The 14,386-nt window shown below is 55.5% G+C and overlaps 2 protein-coding genes across 2 annotated transcripts; both read left to right on the top strand.

The window, feature by feature from the left end:
• The first annotated feature begins 638 nt into the window (after positions 1 to 638).
• Positions 639 to 5,315, top strand: KLK11 (kallikrein related peptidase 11). Its single transcript, XM_047835945.1, has 6 exons — positions 639 to 698; positions 2,577 to 2,651; positions 3,090 to 3,246; positions 3,620 to 3,885; positions 4,412 to 4,548; positions 4,961 to 5,315. The coding sequence occupies exons 2-6, from the start codon at positions 2,612 to 2,614 to the stop codon at positions 5,111 to 5,113; spliced, it is 753 nt and encodes a 250-aa protein (XP_047691901.1). The 5' UTR covers positions 639 to 698; positions 2,577 to 2,611; the 3' UTR covers positions 5,114 to 5,315.
• Positions 5,316 to 8,016: 2,701 nt separating this feature from the next.
• KLK10 (kallikrein related peptidase 10) lies at positions 8,017 to 11,071 on the top strand. Its single transcript, XM_047835947.1, has 5 exons — positions 8,017 to 8,107; positions 8,813 to 8,993; positions 9,587 to 9,861; positions 10,079 to 10,212; positions 10,919 to 11,071. Exons 1-5 carry the CDS (start codon positions 8,017 to 8,019, stop codon positions 11,069 to 11,071), a joined length of 834 nt encoding a protein of 277 aa, XP_047691903.1.
• The last annotated feature ends 3,315 nt before the right edge of the window (positions 11,072 to 14,386 follow it).

Below are 14,386 nucleotides of genomic sequence, written 5' to 3'. Positions count from 1 at the left end.
TGTCAGCACAGAGCTCGACGTGGGGCTCGAACTCACGAACCGCGAGATCATGACCTGAACCAAAGTCGGACACTTAACCGACTGAGCCACCCAGGTGCCCCAAGCACACGTTATATTTAATGTGGGATGTGGGTTCGTTTTAATATGTCTGTGATGATGGAAGGTGGGGTGTGGCCTTGGAAAGCAAGAGGACCCAGACTAGGTCTTAAAATAGTCCTGCCCACCCCTTGGGTTCTGTCTTCACCACCGTCCAGGAGGTGAAAAGAGAGCTTCTCCCCAGTGAATGGAAAGGGAATTTGGGGGTAGGAGAGTGCGGGGTGATGGTGACAGCATGGGAATACTTGCTGAGCGCCTGCTGTGCTCGGCTGTCCCGGAGTCCTCATCCCAATCACCCCAAGGCAGGGCTGTCCCCCCATCTCCTAGATGAAGAAACTGAGCCTCACCGGGGTGGAGTCCCTTGGCTCACGTCACTGTGGTAGGAAGAGGCAGAGCCGGGGTTTGAGGCCAGGCCTGGCTGCCTTCAGAACCCATACCCGGTCGTCTTGCCCCACTTCTGGTTAGGGGAGAGAGGAGAGAGGAGGCAGGACGGAAGCAGGAGATCTAACTGATAAGGAGCCAGCCAGGAGATAGAGGGATCGGCAGACAGGATATTGAGGTGGCTCCGAGTCGGAAGTCATTGGACCTAAGTCACACAGCGAGTAAGTGTCACAGCTGGATTTGGAGGGGGGGGGGTGGGGAACAGGGTGCTGGGGGGGTAGGGGTGGAGGCAGGAGAGGGGAGCGGAGGGGAGGGTGGGTGGCAGAAACAAAGCCCCAGAGGAATGCTAGGGGCTGAGGCCTTGCAGAGGGCTGACTCCCTTTCCTGGGCCTCGACTCCCACAGGCCCCAACCTGCCTCCCCCACCCTCCCGGCCTGCCCCTTCGGCTGGCAGTGGCCCCACCTCTGTGACACCCCAGTTTCCCCTCTCCTTGGAATGGAGAAGGGAGGGCCCTGAGGAGGCCAGGGGCCCATCTGGGCTTGGGCTGTGGGGAGGGAGGAGAAGGGACAGGAGAGAGAGAGGGACTGGGAAACCGAGGTGGAGGGGGGAGAGAGAGAAAGAGGTATAGGGAGGCAGAGACGGAGAGACACAAAGAACGATAAAGAGTTAAAAGAGTCATGCAGGGAGAGACTGAGAGAGAGACAGACACAGAAAGACAAAGAGACAGAAAGGCACAAGCCCAGAGAGGCAAAGAGAAAAATGACAGAGATTTACAGAGAGGCAGGAAACGGCAGAGACAAAGAGGGACAGATTCAGGCTGACGAAGAAGGATGCAGACAAGTCGGAGAAACAGAGAAAAGCAGAGAGAAGAGGGGCTTGGAGAGGTGACAGAGGCAGGCAGGCACACACACACACACACACACACACACACACACCACCCCCAGGGCAACAAGGCAGGGCTTAGGAGGCCTAGTCATCCGGGCCACCCCTCGTCTGCCACCTGCCTGGTGCCTGATGCTCTGACCCAACCTGCTTCTGACCCAAACCGCCACAGCTGCCTACACCACCACTACCACCACCGGCCACCCAGAGCCCCAGCCTCAGAGCCTGTGAGTCGGGGAGGGAAGGGCACAACCGCCCCCCCCCCCCCCCCCCCCCCCATGCAGCGTGCCTGGCTTCCTCTACTTCCGCACCCTTTCTCCCTCTGCTCTGCCCTTCTAGGCTTGGGTGCTCTCTGCCTCTCTCTGTGTCTCTGATCCCTACTTTGATAGCTGAGTCCAGCCTCCACCCCTCCCCCTGCTGGCCAGGGCAGCTGAGGGCACTGGCCTCTCCCCTGACCGGCCCAGCCCAGCTCTATCTGCCTGTCCTTCAAAGGGGCAGGCATTCAGAAAGACAAGGCTAAAACATGGTCCCAGGCTGAGCTCCCTGCTATATGAGCCCATATCACCCTGCAGTGGATGCTAAATGACGCTGGTTCCTTTTATTCACCTGTCCCAAGCTGCTGGGGCCTGGCCAGGTCTCAGGTGTGCAAGAAGGAAAACATTCACCCCAAAGCATCTCACAGGTACCATGGCTGACTTAAAACGGAGCCGGCCCATCGCTTGCCCCAAAGTCAAAGCCCCTCCCAGCAATTGCCATATTCTCTTTTGCTGCTAGAAGCTTTTAGCTGGTATCAGTCCCCTCTAAGGCCACCTTTGATACCAAAGATTTATTTTTTTTAAGTTTATTTATTATTTATTTTGAGAGAGCAGGGAGGGGGGAGGGAGAAGGGGCAGAGAGAGAGGGAGAGAGAGAGTGTCCCAAGCAGGCTCTGCACTGTCAGTGCAGAGCCCAATGTGGGACTCGAACTCATGAACCATGAGATCATGACCTGAGCCAAAGTCAGAGGCTTAACCCACTGAGCCACCCATGCGCCCCTCAAAGATTTATTTTAAAGGTTTGGAGGCTGGGATGCTGTGAGAACTCGGGAGTTCCTCAAACCCCGTTGCTTCTCCCTGGGGGGAGCCAGAGCAGGGAAGGGGAGGAGGAGACAACATGAACCAATCCCTCCCTAGTCTCCCCATAAAGTGATTTGGCCCCTTGTCCCTTCTTGTTCTCAGAAGAACCTGGGGCCTGCCCTTCCCCTCTCCAGGCCATGATGATTCTGCGATTAATCATTCTTGCTCTGGTAACAGGTATGTGGGAAATGGGGGAGGGCAGGGGCCTCCTTCTCAAATCTTTAAGATCTCTCAGCCCTCTATGTCTGGATATTGACAGGGCTGATACTCAAAATACAGAACAATCCGTAGAAGATCTAAATGGGTATATGGGCCATAATGAGGCCCCAAATGCCCCTTGCCAGGCCAGACATAATCCCTTTAGATGCCAAAATGGGGAGAGGTCAAGGAGGGTCCCAGGGGAAGGGCCAGGGTAGCTGGGGAGATACTCAAAGAGCCCAGAACAGTAGCTACTGACCAATCAGTATGGAAGCAGTTCAATCATTTAATATCTGGCCCATCCAGACAGTGCCTCCCAGCAGGACGCAGGGCTGGGGCCCACACCGCCCACCCCCTCTCTGTTCTCTCCACCCCCACTTCTGCCTGAGCCCCTCTTTTGCCCTCACTCCCCTCCAGGGCATGTAGGGGGAGAGACCAGGATCATCAAGGGGTATGAGTGCTCTCCTCATTCCCAGCCCTGGCAGGTGGCTCTGTTCCAGAAGACACGGCTGCTCTGTGGGGCAACGCTCATCGCTCCCAAATGGCTCCTGACAGCAGCTCACTGCCGCAAGCCGTGGGTGCGGGGGCTGGGGCGGGCCGGCAGGGGGCTGGAGATGGAGAGATGGTTGGAGAGGGGCTTGGGGATGGGGAGAATGGGCATGGGGTCGGAGACGGGCACGGGTGGGGTGTCATGAGCATTGAAGATGGACACAGAGCTGAGACAGGACGGAAGGACGGGAGGTGTTGGGAAGGGGGTGGGGCCGAGTGGGGTTATGGTCTCGAAGGAGGCTCCGGTGGGAAATGGGGATGAAGTTGCGAGTGGAGCTTTGTTGCTTTTTTCTCTCAGTTGCACTCAACCCTTCCCCTTCCCCTCTGTGTCCCCCCACCTCCTGTCCCCTGCCTCTCTTCCTGACCTTCCACCTCTGACGCCGTCTCTCCCACCTCAGCCGATACTTAGTTCACCTGGGGGAGCACAACCTCCAGCGGCGGGATGGCTGTGAGCAGACCCGAACGGCCACCGAGTCCTTCCCCCACCCAGACTTCAACAACAGCCTCCCCAACAAAGACCACCGCAATGACATCATGCTGGTGAAGATGACGACAGCGGCCTTCATCACCCGGGCCGTGCGACCACTCACGCTGTCGTCACGCTGTGTCGCTCCTGGCACCCGCTGCCTCATTTCTGGCTGGGGCACGACGTCCAGCCCCCAGTGTAGGGGCTCCAGAGGGCGACACAGAAGGGGGCGTGTGGGAGGACAGAGGGACAGGGGGAATGAGAGGAACCTGCAGAGGGGAGAGTCATAGAGTATGAGAGTGCAAGAGGGGCGTTCCTGGGGGTGTCAGCGGTGGGATAAGGAAGGGTTGGGGAGGAGGGAGACAAAAGTCGGGGCCTTGGAGTCAGACAGATAGTGCACATTGCCAGATCCACAACCTGCTAGTTGTGGGGCCTCAGGCAAGTGGCTTCACCTCGCTGAACCTTGGTTTTCTTCTCTATACAATGAAGATAATTCCACCCACCTACCAGGGCTGGATCAGAGATAGTGTATTTGGAACAACTGGCATCATAAATTTACTCAGTAGTGTTACCAGTGCAGAGAGATGAGTCGGCTGCCAGCAAGGACAGGAACTGGGTGTGGGGTGGGGCAGAGCAAGGTCCTTGGGTCCAGAGCAGGCTCTGTAGCATGGGGAAGGGGACTGGGGGCTCTCATTGTCCACACCCCTTCATGCCGTTTCCACAGTGCACCTGCCCCATACCTTGCGATGTGCCAACATCACCATCATTAAGCACGAAGAGTGTGAGAACGCCTATCCCGGCAATATCACAGACACCATGGTGTGTGCCAGTGTTCGGGAAGAGGGCAAAGACTCCTGCCAGGTCAGGGGGCAGGGCCTGGGTCTCCAGCCACATCCCCGTGCCCATCTCCCACCTCATCTGCCTCTTCAACTACATCCCAATCTCATCCCCAACCCTAACCCAGTCTCCCCTCCCTGCAACCCTCAATCTCTCTCCACCCCTAGTTCCTATTTCTAACCTCTGTGTGATCCCCAGCTCTGTCCCCATTCCCACCCCCAACTCCAGCCCCAACCACCCCCCCCAATCCGTTTCCAACCCTCACCCATCTTTATTGCTATCCATATCTCCAACCGCATCCCCAATTCTCTTGCCAACCCCATCCTAAACCTCCACCCCAATCCCAACACCATCGCTAACACCGTGCCCAATCCTGCCCCTCCCCTATGGCCACCCTCTCCCCCTTTGTGACTGGTTTCTCTCTCTCCATACCCAGGGTGACTCTGGGGGCCCTCTGGTCTGTGACGGGTCTCTTCAAGGCATTATCTCCTGGGGCCAGGATCCATGTGCTGTCACCAGAAAGCCTGGTGTCTATACCAAGGTCTGCAAATATGTAGACTGGATCCAGAAGACTATGGAGGATAATTAGCGAGGACCAACTTATCACAGCCCAACACTCCTGATCCCTATTTGGTGATGTGGCTCATTCTGTTAATAGTCAAGCCCAAGAGAGGACATCTTTATATATTTTCTTTTCAGCCACCTTAACTATGAGACATGCTGTGGTTTAATAATCAACTTGGGGTTCGGAATTAGTGAGGCCTGGGTTCCAATCCTGCCTTGTACTAACTTGTGATTCTGGGAGAGAGAAGTGTTGTTTGGTTCACTGTTGTATCCCTAGCCCCAAAGGCACTCACCAAGGTTTCAATAAATACTTACTGAGTGAATGAATCTTTGGAGTGCTTACTATATGCCACACCTGGTCCAAGGGCTTTTCAACATATCAACTAACTTAATCTTCACAAAGATTAAGTGCTATTATTGAACCCATTTTGCAGATGAGGAAACTGGGGGAACAGAGAAACAAGTTCCCCTTGCTCATACAGTCACACAGCCAGTAAGGGGAAGAGCAAGGAATCTAAAGCAAGGTGGTTTCTTTTTCCTTTCCTTTCCTTTCCTTTCCTTTCCTTTCCTTTTCTTTTCTTTCCTTTCCTTTCCTTTCCTTTCCTTTTTTCTTTTTCTTCCCTTCTTTTTTCTTTCCTTTTCTCTTCTCTTTTCTTTTTCCTTTTCTTTTTTAAAGCAAACTGATTTCTTAACTACAGAGTGAAACTCGATTAAGGCTCAATTTTCTTATCTGTAAAACCATGAACGTAAAAGTATAATAACACACGAGGCTAAGTCAGCCTGCACATAATTAGGACCTAAGAAAAGGAGCTATCATTGTTTTTTTTTTCCCAACCTCCGTGCTAGGTAGTTCCACCAGACCTGTGCTGGCCAATACGATAGCCACTAACCATATGGGGCTATTTATTTATTTACTTGAGTGTATTTATTTATTTTGAGAGGCGGAGCATGTGCACAAGCTGGGGAGGGACAGAGAGAAAGAGAGGGAGAGAGAATTCCAAACAGGCTCCATGCTGATCACGATCTGAGCTGAAATCGAGTCAGATGCTTAACCGACACTCACCACATATCAAATGCTTTGTAGCCACATCTGGTTGTTGTACTGAATATCGCACATAGGGCATTTCCACTGTTGTAAGAAGTTCCATTGGACAGCCCGGAGCTGGACAACCTCTAGAGTTAACTCAATTCCCACTGGAGAAGATGCTGCATAAATGGTCCAGAACTCAGAATCCTTTTTGACGTCTTGCTCACCTTGCAGGAGAGGTCGTGGGCATGAGATATAAGAGCCTAGAGCTGGGGCGCCTGGGTGGCTCAGTCGGTTAAGCGTCCGACTTCGGCTCAAGTCATGATCTCGCGGTCCGTGAGTTCGAGCCCGACGTCGGGCTCTGTGCTGACAGCTCAGAGCCTGGAGCCTGTTTCAGATTCTGGGTCTCCTTCTCTCTCTGACCCTCCCCCATTCATGCTCTGTCTCTCTCTGTCTCAAAATAAATAAACATTAAAAAAAAATTAAAAAAAAAAAAGAGCCTAGAGCTGGAACTGGGGCCACCTGGTTGTTAGGTGGATTTGCTGTGTGACCTCCTGTGAATCACTGCCTTCTCTGGGCCTCCCATTTCTCATCTGAAAGGAAAGGATGGAGCAGCTCACCCAGGTGATACTAACATTCTTCTGTGGCCTTGGCCTCCTGTGATTCATGGGCCTATGTGTCACCTGAAGACACGCAGGTGGCAGGATGTGACGTGACCACACCTGGGTGTGATGTGCAGTGTACCCCCCCCCAACATGAGGAAGGGACACTACTCACTGGGCCACCTGCTGAGCCCCCTGTTCTGGCTGTGAGGATGAACTCAGCACAGAGCATCATCGCTCAGGCTCTGAGCTCTGGCTCATTCCCCCTCTGCCTCCTTTCTGTCTCTTTGTGTCTCAGTCTGTGTGGCTCCTACCTTTTCCTTCCATCTGTCTTTTCTCTCTGCCTCCCTCTCTCCTGGCCAGCATTCTGGCTTCTCTCTGTTATGCTAGGTATGCATTTCCCTGTTTATTTTCCTCTCCCTCACAATCACCTCTCTCCAACGTTCTCTTCAAGACCCTTAGGCTCCCTGGGATCCTCTCTCCCCAGCTGAGAAGACTTCTTGGAACAGGAGACGTGGGGAATCCCCATGGAATCCAGCTCCAAAAAGGGTGTTTGGGGCCCTGGAAAGAGCCTGTATTCCCTGGGCCCCTCCCAGAGCAGGAATCTGGGGCCCAGGTTGGGTGCCAGCCCCACCCACGGTATAATTAGGGAGAGGGAAAGGGAGGGAGTGAACCCCTGAGGGGAGGGTGGGGAAATTTCCGGGCTCTTCGGGGTTAAAAGGGAAGGCCAGGCCAGGGGTCCCTGGGCAGAGGATTCGGCGGCCCACTCGCGGCGGCAGGGCAGAGGCACTTCTGAGTCTCCTCCCTCCTCCTCACCAGCCCTCCTCCCTACTAGCGACTCCCAGGTGAGGTGGGATGCCCTACCCTGGTAGGGGCGGGTTGTGAGAGCATGGGTGGGGACCTTCGGGTCGCGGGCACGAGCCCTGTTTGAGCCTCAATTGCCCTATCAATCGGGCGCGCCTCTGAGCCTCGGACCCTCGCGCCACCTGTGAAGGAGGGCGAAACCCAAATGCTGTTTGGCCGGCAGTCCGGGGAAGCCGGGGTCCTGAGATGGCTCCCCCTTCGGGCACAGGGAGGTCTGGAGGACCCCACGGGGGGCGTCATTAGGGTAATGGTGCCCATCCCTGGTATTCTGGCCCGAGTCGCCCGTCCCCCTGTCCCTGAAGTCGTCGGCGGCAGGTTTAGCGGGTCTTCGCGGGCTGAGTTGGCCCAGGACGGGCGGACGGGCGCCGTGGGGTGCAGGTCTCTGACGGGGCATCCGTTTTAATCCGCCCTCGCCTCCTAGCCTCGGTCCCGGCCATGAGATCTCTGCACCTCCACCCCTCCACCGCCTCTGGCCCCCGGACCCGGGCAATGCTGCTGCTGCCGCTGCTCGTGACGCAACTCTGGGGTGAGGCGGGGGACAGGGCTTGGCGGGAGGTGCCAGAGACCAGGGGAGATGGCAGAGTGTGCTCTCATCACCAACCCCCGCGCAACTCTGCTCCTCCGGGGACCCCAGGCCCCACCTGTTGATCCAGTGCTGGCCCGCCCCTAAGTCAGCCGGGTCCCCCCCCCCCCCCCCCCGAGCTCCGCTCTGGGGGATTGCGCCCCCTGCACTGCGCCTGGATCCCTACTCCTCCCTTCTCTCGGCTTCCTTCCCGGCCCCTGACTAACCCCGTGCCCTCTCTCAGTCCCTCTCGGTCCCCGCTCCTTCTAACTCCGCCCAATTATCTCCCAAGTCTTGCCTCACAGCTTTTGGCCCTCGGCCCTCTCACCGTTCTGCGGCGCTATTCCGGCCCGCCCTCCTCTATCCCCGCCCCCTGGTGGCCGGGTCGGGTTCTGTTCCTCCTCTGCTTCGAGCGCTGCATTCTGTCCCCGTCCCTCCAGACCCTCCCTGTTCGCTCTCCCCAACTCCACTCCGCTCTGTCCCCGCCTCCTTCTCCTTTCCCGCGGTCCTTCTCCGCCACTTCCATTCGGTTCCTGCAGGACCCCCAATTTCCAATCCTCTCCCCCAGCTTCCCTGGTTCTGGCTGCGGGCCCCGCAGGCCCGTCGCACGGCCCAGCTGTGGCCCCAAGCCCAGCTCCTGCCCTGTCTCCACCCCTTTTCTTTCTCCAGCCGCGGAGGCGGTGCTGCTCCCCAGAAACGACACCGACTTAGACCTTGTGGCCTCCGGCGCCCCGTGCGCACGCGGTTCGCAGCCCTGGCAGGTCTCCCTCTTCGATGGCCTCAAGTTCCACTGCGCGGGCGTCCTGGTGGACAAGAGTTGGGTGCTCACAGCCGCGCACTGCGGGAACAAGTAGGGGGAGTTCCTCAGGGCAGCCACGGAGGGGCGGTGGAGGCAGGACCCGGGGAGGCGGTGGGAAGAGCTGGGGCACTTGAGGGTATGGACCTCTCCCAGCTCCTTGCGGGAGTCAGTTCTGGAGGGCTTCCTGCAGGAGGTGAGGCAGGGTTGGGCTGTGGCCTCCAGGGGGCGCTGTAGATCCTTCTCAGGGCTTTCGGGCTCGTCCGCTGCCCTTTGTCTAGTAGACTCCTTGGGCTCCCCTGAAGGGTGGATAGTTGCATGCAACAGACCCAAGTCCGGGGGTCCGGTGTGGTTAGGACTTTAGAACTAAAGACATTGTTCACCTCGCGAGTCCCCATTGAGGAAGGACAGGAGTGGTAGGCTTACCCAGGTAGACCCCCAGTCCTCAATTCCTGCAGAACCCCAGTTCCCTTCTCCCTCCCACCTCCTCCTCCCTCAGACCCAGGAGTCCCAGCCCCCAGTTTCTCTCCCTCAGACCCAGGAGTCTGGGCTCCCACCATGGGGCCAGTCCCCTCCTTCCCACCGACTCAGAGTCTTGTCCCCGTCCCTACAAAGGCTTTACCTTCACATGGCTCTTCCCTCCCCAGGCCTCTGTGGGCTCGCGTTGGGGACGACCACCTGCTGCTTATCCAGGGCGAGCAGCTCCGCAGGACCACCCGCCCCATCGTCCACCCCAAGTACCAGCATGGCTTGGGCCCCATTCTGCCGCGGCGGACAGACGAACATGACCTCATGCTGCTGAAGCTGGTCAGGCCGGCTGTGCTGGGGCCTCGCGTCCAGACCTTGCGCCTGCCCTACCGCTGTGCCCAGCCGGGAGACCAGTGCCAGGTGGCTGGCTGGGGCACCACGGCCACCCGAAGAGGCAAGAGCTGGGCACCCTGAAGCCTGTATCTTGGGGAAGAGGAACTGAAGGCCAGGACTCCTGGGTCTGAGGGGGGAGGGGGTTGGGGGGGTGGGACCCTGGGTCTGAGGGGCTGGAGGTCTGGGGTCTGGGATGGGAACCGTCTGGGTATCTGGACTCCTGAGTCCTGGAGGACTGGAGGTCTGGCACAGTATCACCTCCTATTTTCTCTTGTCAGTGAAGTACAACAAGGGCCTGAGTTGCTCCAGGGTCACTGTCCTGAGCCCTAAAGAATGCGAGGTCTTCTACCCTGGTGTGGTCACCAACAACATGATGTGTGCAGGACTGGACCAGGGTCAGGACCCCTGCCAGGTAGGAACTGGCCAGGGAGGGTCTCACTCATGGGAGCTAGGATAGGGTTATGGGAAATCGGAACGCCCCATCCTTGTCCCCAACCCTATACCCCGTGTCCAACATGAGCCCATCCCTACCCCAACCTCGATCCCCACCCCACGTCCGACTCTACCTCCTTGGGTCCATCTGCTGGCGCCCGGCCCTACCGACTTCTGACCCCGTCCTCAACAGCATTGCCATCCGCAAGCCTAGACCCCCACCCCATCCCTCTCTGTCGGCCCATGTCTACCTCCCCCCACCTCATCACAAACTACAGTCCCAGCTCTACCCCATCTCCACTCTCGCTCCCCCCCCCATCCAATGTCCACAACCCCTAGTCCGGCCCCATCCCAACCCCAGCTCATACTTAACCCACCTCATCTTTTTTTTTTTAATGTTTTATTTATTTTTGAGAGAGAGCATGGGGGAGGGGCGGGGGGGGGCGGGACAGAGGTTCCAAAGTGGGCTCTGCACTGACAGTGCGGACCCCGATGCAGGGCTCGAACTCATGAACCATGAGATCGCGACCTGAGCCAGTCAGACAGTCAACCAACTGAGCCACCCAAGCGCCCCACCAACCTTGTCTTTATCCAAACACAACTCCAACCCTACCCAACCCCCAGATCCCCAAGTGGCAGCCTTTGAATTGGTGCATTTATTTGATCTCTCCTCCCCCCACCCCCAGAGTGACTCTGGTGGCCCTCTGGTCTGTGACGAGACCCTGCAGGGCATCCTTTCATGGGGCATTTATCCCTGCGGCTCTGCTCAGCATCCAGCTGTCTACACTCAAATCTGCAAGTACACCTCTTGGATAGAGAAAACCCTTCGCTCCAACTGACCCCCAGGCCCGGAGCCTCTACCAGCTGCCTCTTCTCCCTTCCTGGGCAGTTGCGGGGGCTCGGCTCCTCCCCTGCCCCGCTGGAACCTCCGCTGCCCATCCACACCTGCTGATGTCTCTCCTCCTCCCTTAACCACCCCACCCCACTCCCCGCCCACTGCTGCTCTCTGCCCGCTTTGGAGCCAAACTGCCAAAAGCGATGGCAAAGTTTTTTTTTTTTTTTTTTTAATTTAAGAGAAACAAGGAAGCTGGTGGTCACCCCATCTCTGAGAGGGGTTGTCACTCACCAAACCAGGCTTCCTCTACCACTCCCTGCTGTGTGACCTCAAGCAAGCTAAGCACCCTCTCTGGGCCTCTATTTCCTCACCTGGAAAATGAGGACAATGAAGTGCCTACCTCATATTCCCACTGTGAGGAGACTATGATATAACATGAGTGTGTAGGTTGCTATGGTAATTATCAGTAAAGCATTAACACAGTGGGTGATGAGCCCTGACTAAATGTTACCTGTTGTCATGACCTGCCAACAGGTCCTGGTGAGAACATATGTCGCTCTGTGTCCCGGGGAGAAGAGCACAGGAGTAGCCCCCAGTCCAAAGCTCCCCCTCGCCATCCCCAGCCCTCAGGGTTGATGGGAGAATCACATTCCCCACCCTCCTCTCAAGTTCCACGAAGCACCCCTTAACCACTTCCTCCCTCCCTCCCATTGTTTGCCACATCTGGGTCCACCTGACACCAGTCCCTCCTGTGCCAGCAGGAGCTGGGCCACCTCTGAGTCATCTGGTACCTTCTCTGCCTTCCTGGGGCCACGGGAACCCAAGGGACCTTACCCTGGACCCATCCCAGCCTCTAAGACCAGAGGAACTCTCCCCACCTCAGTTGCTAAGTTGACATAAAGAAGCCCTCTGAGATTTAGGGGAAAGTTCTTGGTTAGATCCGTCTCCACAAGCTCCAGTCCCAGCTCCACTCTGTATCTCCATTCTCACCCTCCGATCCGACACCCACAGCCCCCAGTCTGCCTCCATGCCCAACCCACTCCAAACGGGCTTTGAAATTTCACCCCGAAACTTTGGAAGGAGAAGAGTTCTTTTCCTCTCCCTGAAAGTATCTCCATGTAAATATTTCTCTGCTGGAGGGTATTACACACAGAATCCAGGCAGAGGTGTCTCCACTTAGCCTGGACTCTGGAGATATTAATTACATCAGCTGAACATCTGCACAGCAGAACTTTCCCAGCCAGGTTGTTCTTGTTTGCCCTTTCAAACACCAATTTATTGAGCACCGATTATATGGCAAGCCTGATGCTGGGCACTGGGAACATAGTGGCGACGCCAACCACACGGTCCTTGCGCTCACAGAGCCCACAGAAGCCTGGCTCACAGTTTCCAGCCCTGAGCCTCTCCAGCTTCCTTCCTCCACCCCCATTAGCACACCCAGGAAACGCCAATCAGGCATATCAGCGGAGTTTGTCATGCAAGAATCAGAAACAAAGTAGGTGGGAACTTGAAAACTTGATTCACTGAAAAAATTTTTCTTAATGTCTATTTATTTTTGAGAGATGGAGAGACAGACAGAGTGTGAGCGGGGGAGGGGCAGAGAGAGGAGGAGACACAGAATCCGAAGCAGGCTCCGGGCTCCGAGCTGTCAGCACAGAGCCTGACGCGGGGCCTGAACTCAAGATCTGTGAGATCATGACCTGAGCTAAAGTCGGACACCCAACCGACTGAGCCTCCCAGGCGCTCCTCGATTCATTTTTAAAGGCAAATCACCCATTCCTGTAATCATCACAGTACAAGTGTTTATTGAGCTGTGTCCTACTCCAGGTCCTGGAGATGAATCAGCCTGAGCTCTCCCTCAAGGAGCTGCTAGTCAGGTCAGGGAGACAGGCAAGACTTCCATTCTTGTCATTCAGGTTTCTGCTTACTCAGGTTTCTACTCAAAGGTCACCTCTTCAAAGAAGACTTCCAGGATTGCCCTGGCTATAGGGGTCTCCTGCCCTTACCTGGACAACAATCCATTGCTCGGTTTATTATTTATTTATTTATTTATTTATTTATTTTTGCAACACTTGTTAGAGCTGAAACGACCTCATTTATTTGTTTACTGCTTAATGATCTGTCTGTCCCCTGTCTCCCTCAACTCAGTCCTTGAAAGCAGGGACTCGGATTTATTCGCTGTGATGTTCTTAAGCACCCAGCACAGTGCCTGGCACACAGAAACCACTCCATACATTGTTGAATGAATGACAAAAACTGACCAGCACTGCAACAGAAGGAGGCACAGGGTGCCCTGAGGAGAGGCCAAGGACTCTTTCTGAGGAGACAGGGAGGTCTTCTCAGATCAGGGGACATTTGCATGGGGTTTAAAAGGATAAGTAGGAATGTACCAGGTAGAGAAGGAAATGCATTTCTGTCACTTTGTGACCTTGAGAAAATTGCTTGAATGCTCTCTCTACTTCAATTTTCCCCTCTGTGGAATAGAGATAGGATAGACTCCTATGAGAGTTAAATGAGATAATATACATGAAATGCTTACCTGCCAGGACAGTCAATGAAGGGAGCTGTCAAGATGTTATCAATAGCAGTTAGAATGGCACCTAGCACAGAGTGGCTATTCAGTTTCTGGTCTCAAAGATGGACCTCCCGGGGCACCTGGGTGGCTCAGTCGGTTAAGTGTCCGACTTCAGCTCAGGTCACGATCTCGCGGTCCGTGAGTTCGAGCCCCGCGTCGGGCTCTGGGCTGATGGCTCAGAGCCTGGAGCCTGCTTCCGATTCTGTGTCTCCCTCTCTCTCTGCCCCTCCCCCGTTCATGCTCTGTCTCTCTCTGTCTCAAAAATAAATAAACGTTAAAAAAAATTTAAAAAAAAGATGGACCTCCCTTTCTGGAGACAGAGTAAGACACCCAACAACCACGAGTGACATGTATTGTAATGGAGGCAGCATGGGACTCTACGGGAGATGGATAAACATGTTATATTTGTTGAATGCTTACCATGCGCCCAGCACTGTTGTAAGACTTCAGATGGGTTAATTTGCTCAGTCACCCCGCGACCTGAATTGTTATTACTCCTTAATAGATGGGCCAGCTGAAAGAGGTCCAGTGACTTGCCCAAGGTCACATACCTAATAATGGCCAGCATTGAGATTTGGACCCTGGCGGTCCACTTCCAGAGTCCATGCTCTAAAAAAATTTTTTTTAATGTTTATTTATTTTTGAGAGAGAGAGAGAGAGAGAGAGACATATATAGTGTGAGTGGGGGAGGGGCAGAGAGAGGGAGCCAGAATCCGAAGCAGGCTCCAGGCTCTGAGCTGTCAG

The sequence above is a fragment of the Prionailurus viverrinus genome, chromosome E2, assembly GCF_022837055.1.
Source record: "Prionailurus viverrinus isolate Anna chromosome E2, UM_Priviv_1.0, whole genome shotgun sequence".
In the NCBI taxonomy this organism is placed as follows: Eukaryota; Metazoa; Chordata; class Mammalia; order Carnivora; family Felidae; genus Prionailurus; species Prionailurus viverrinus.
The sequence above is the reverse complement of the archived record's forward strand: the minus strand, read 5'-3'. Positions and strand labels throughout refer to the sequence as shown.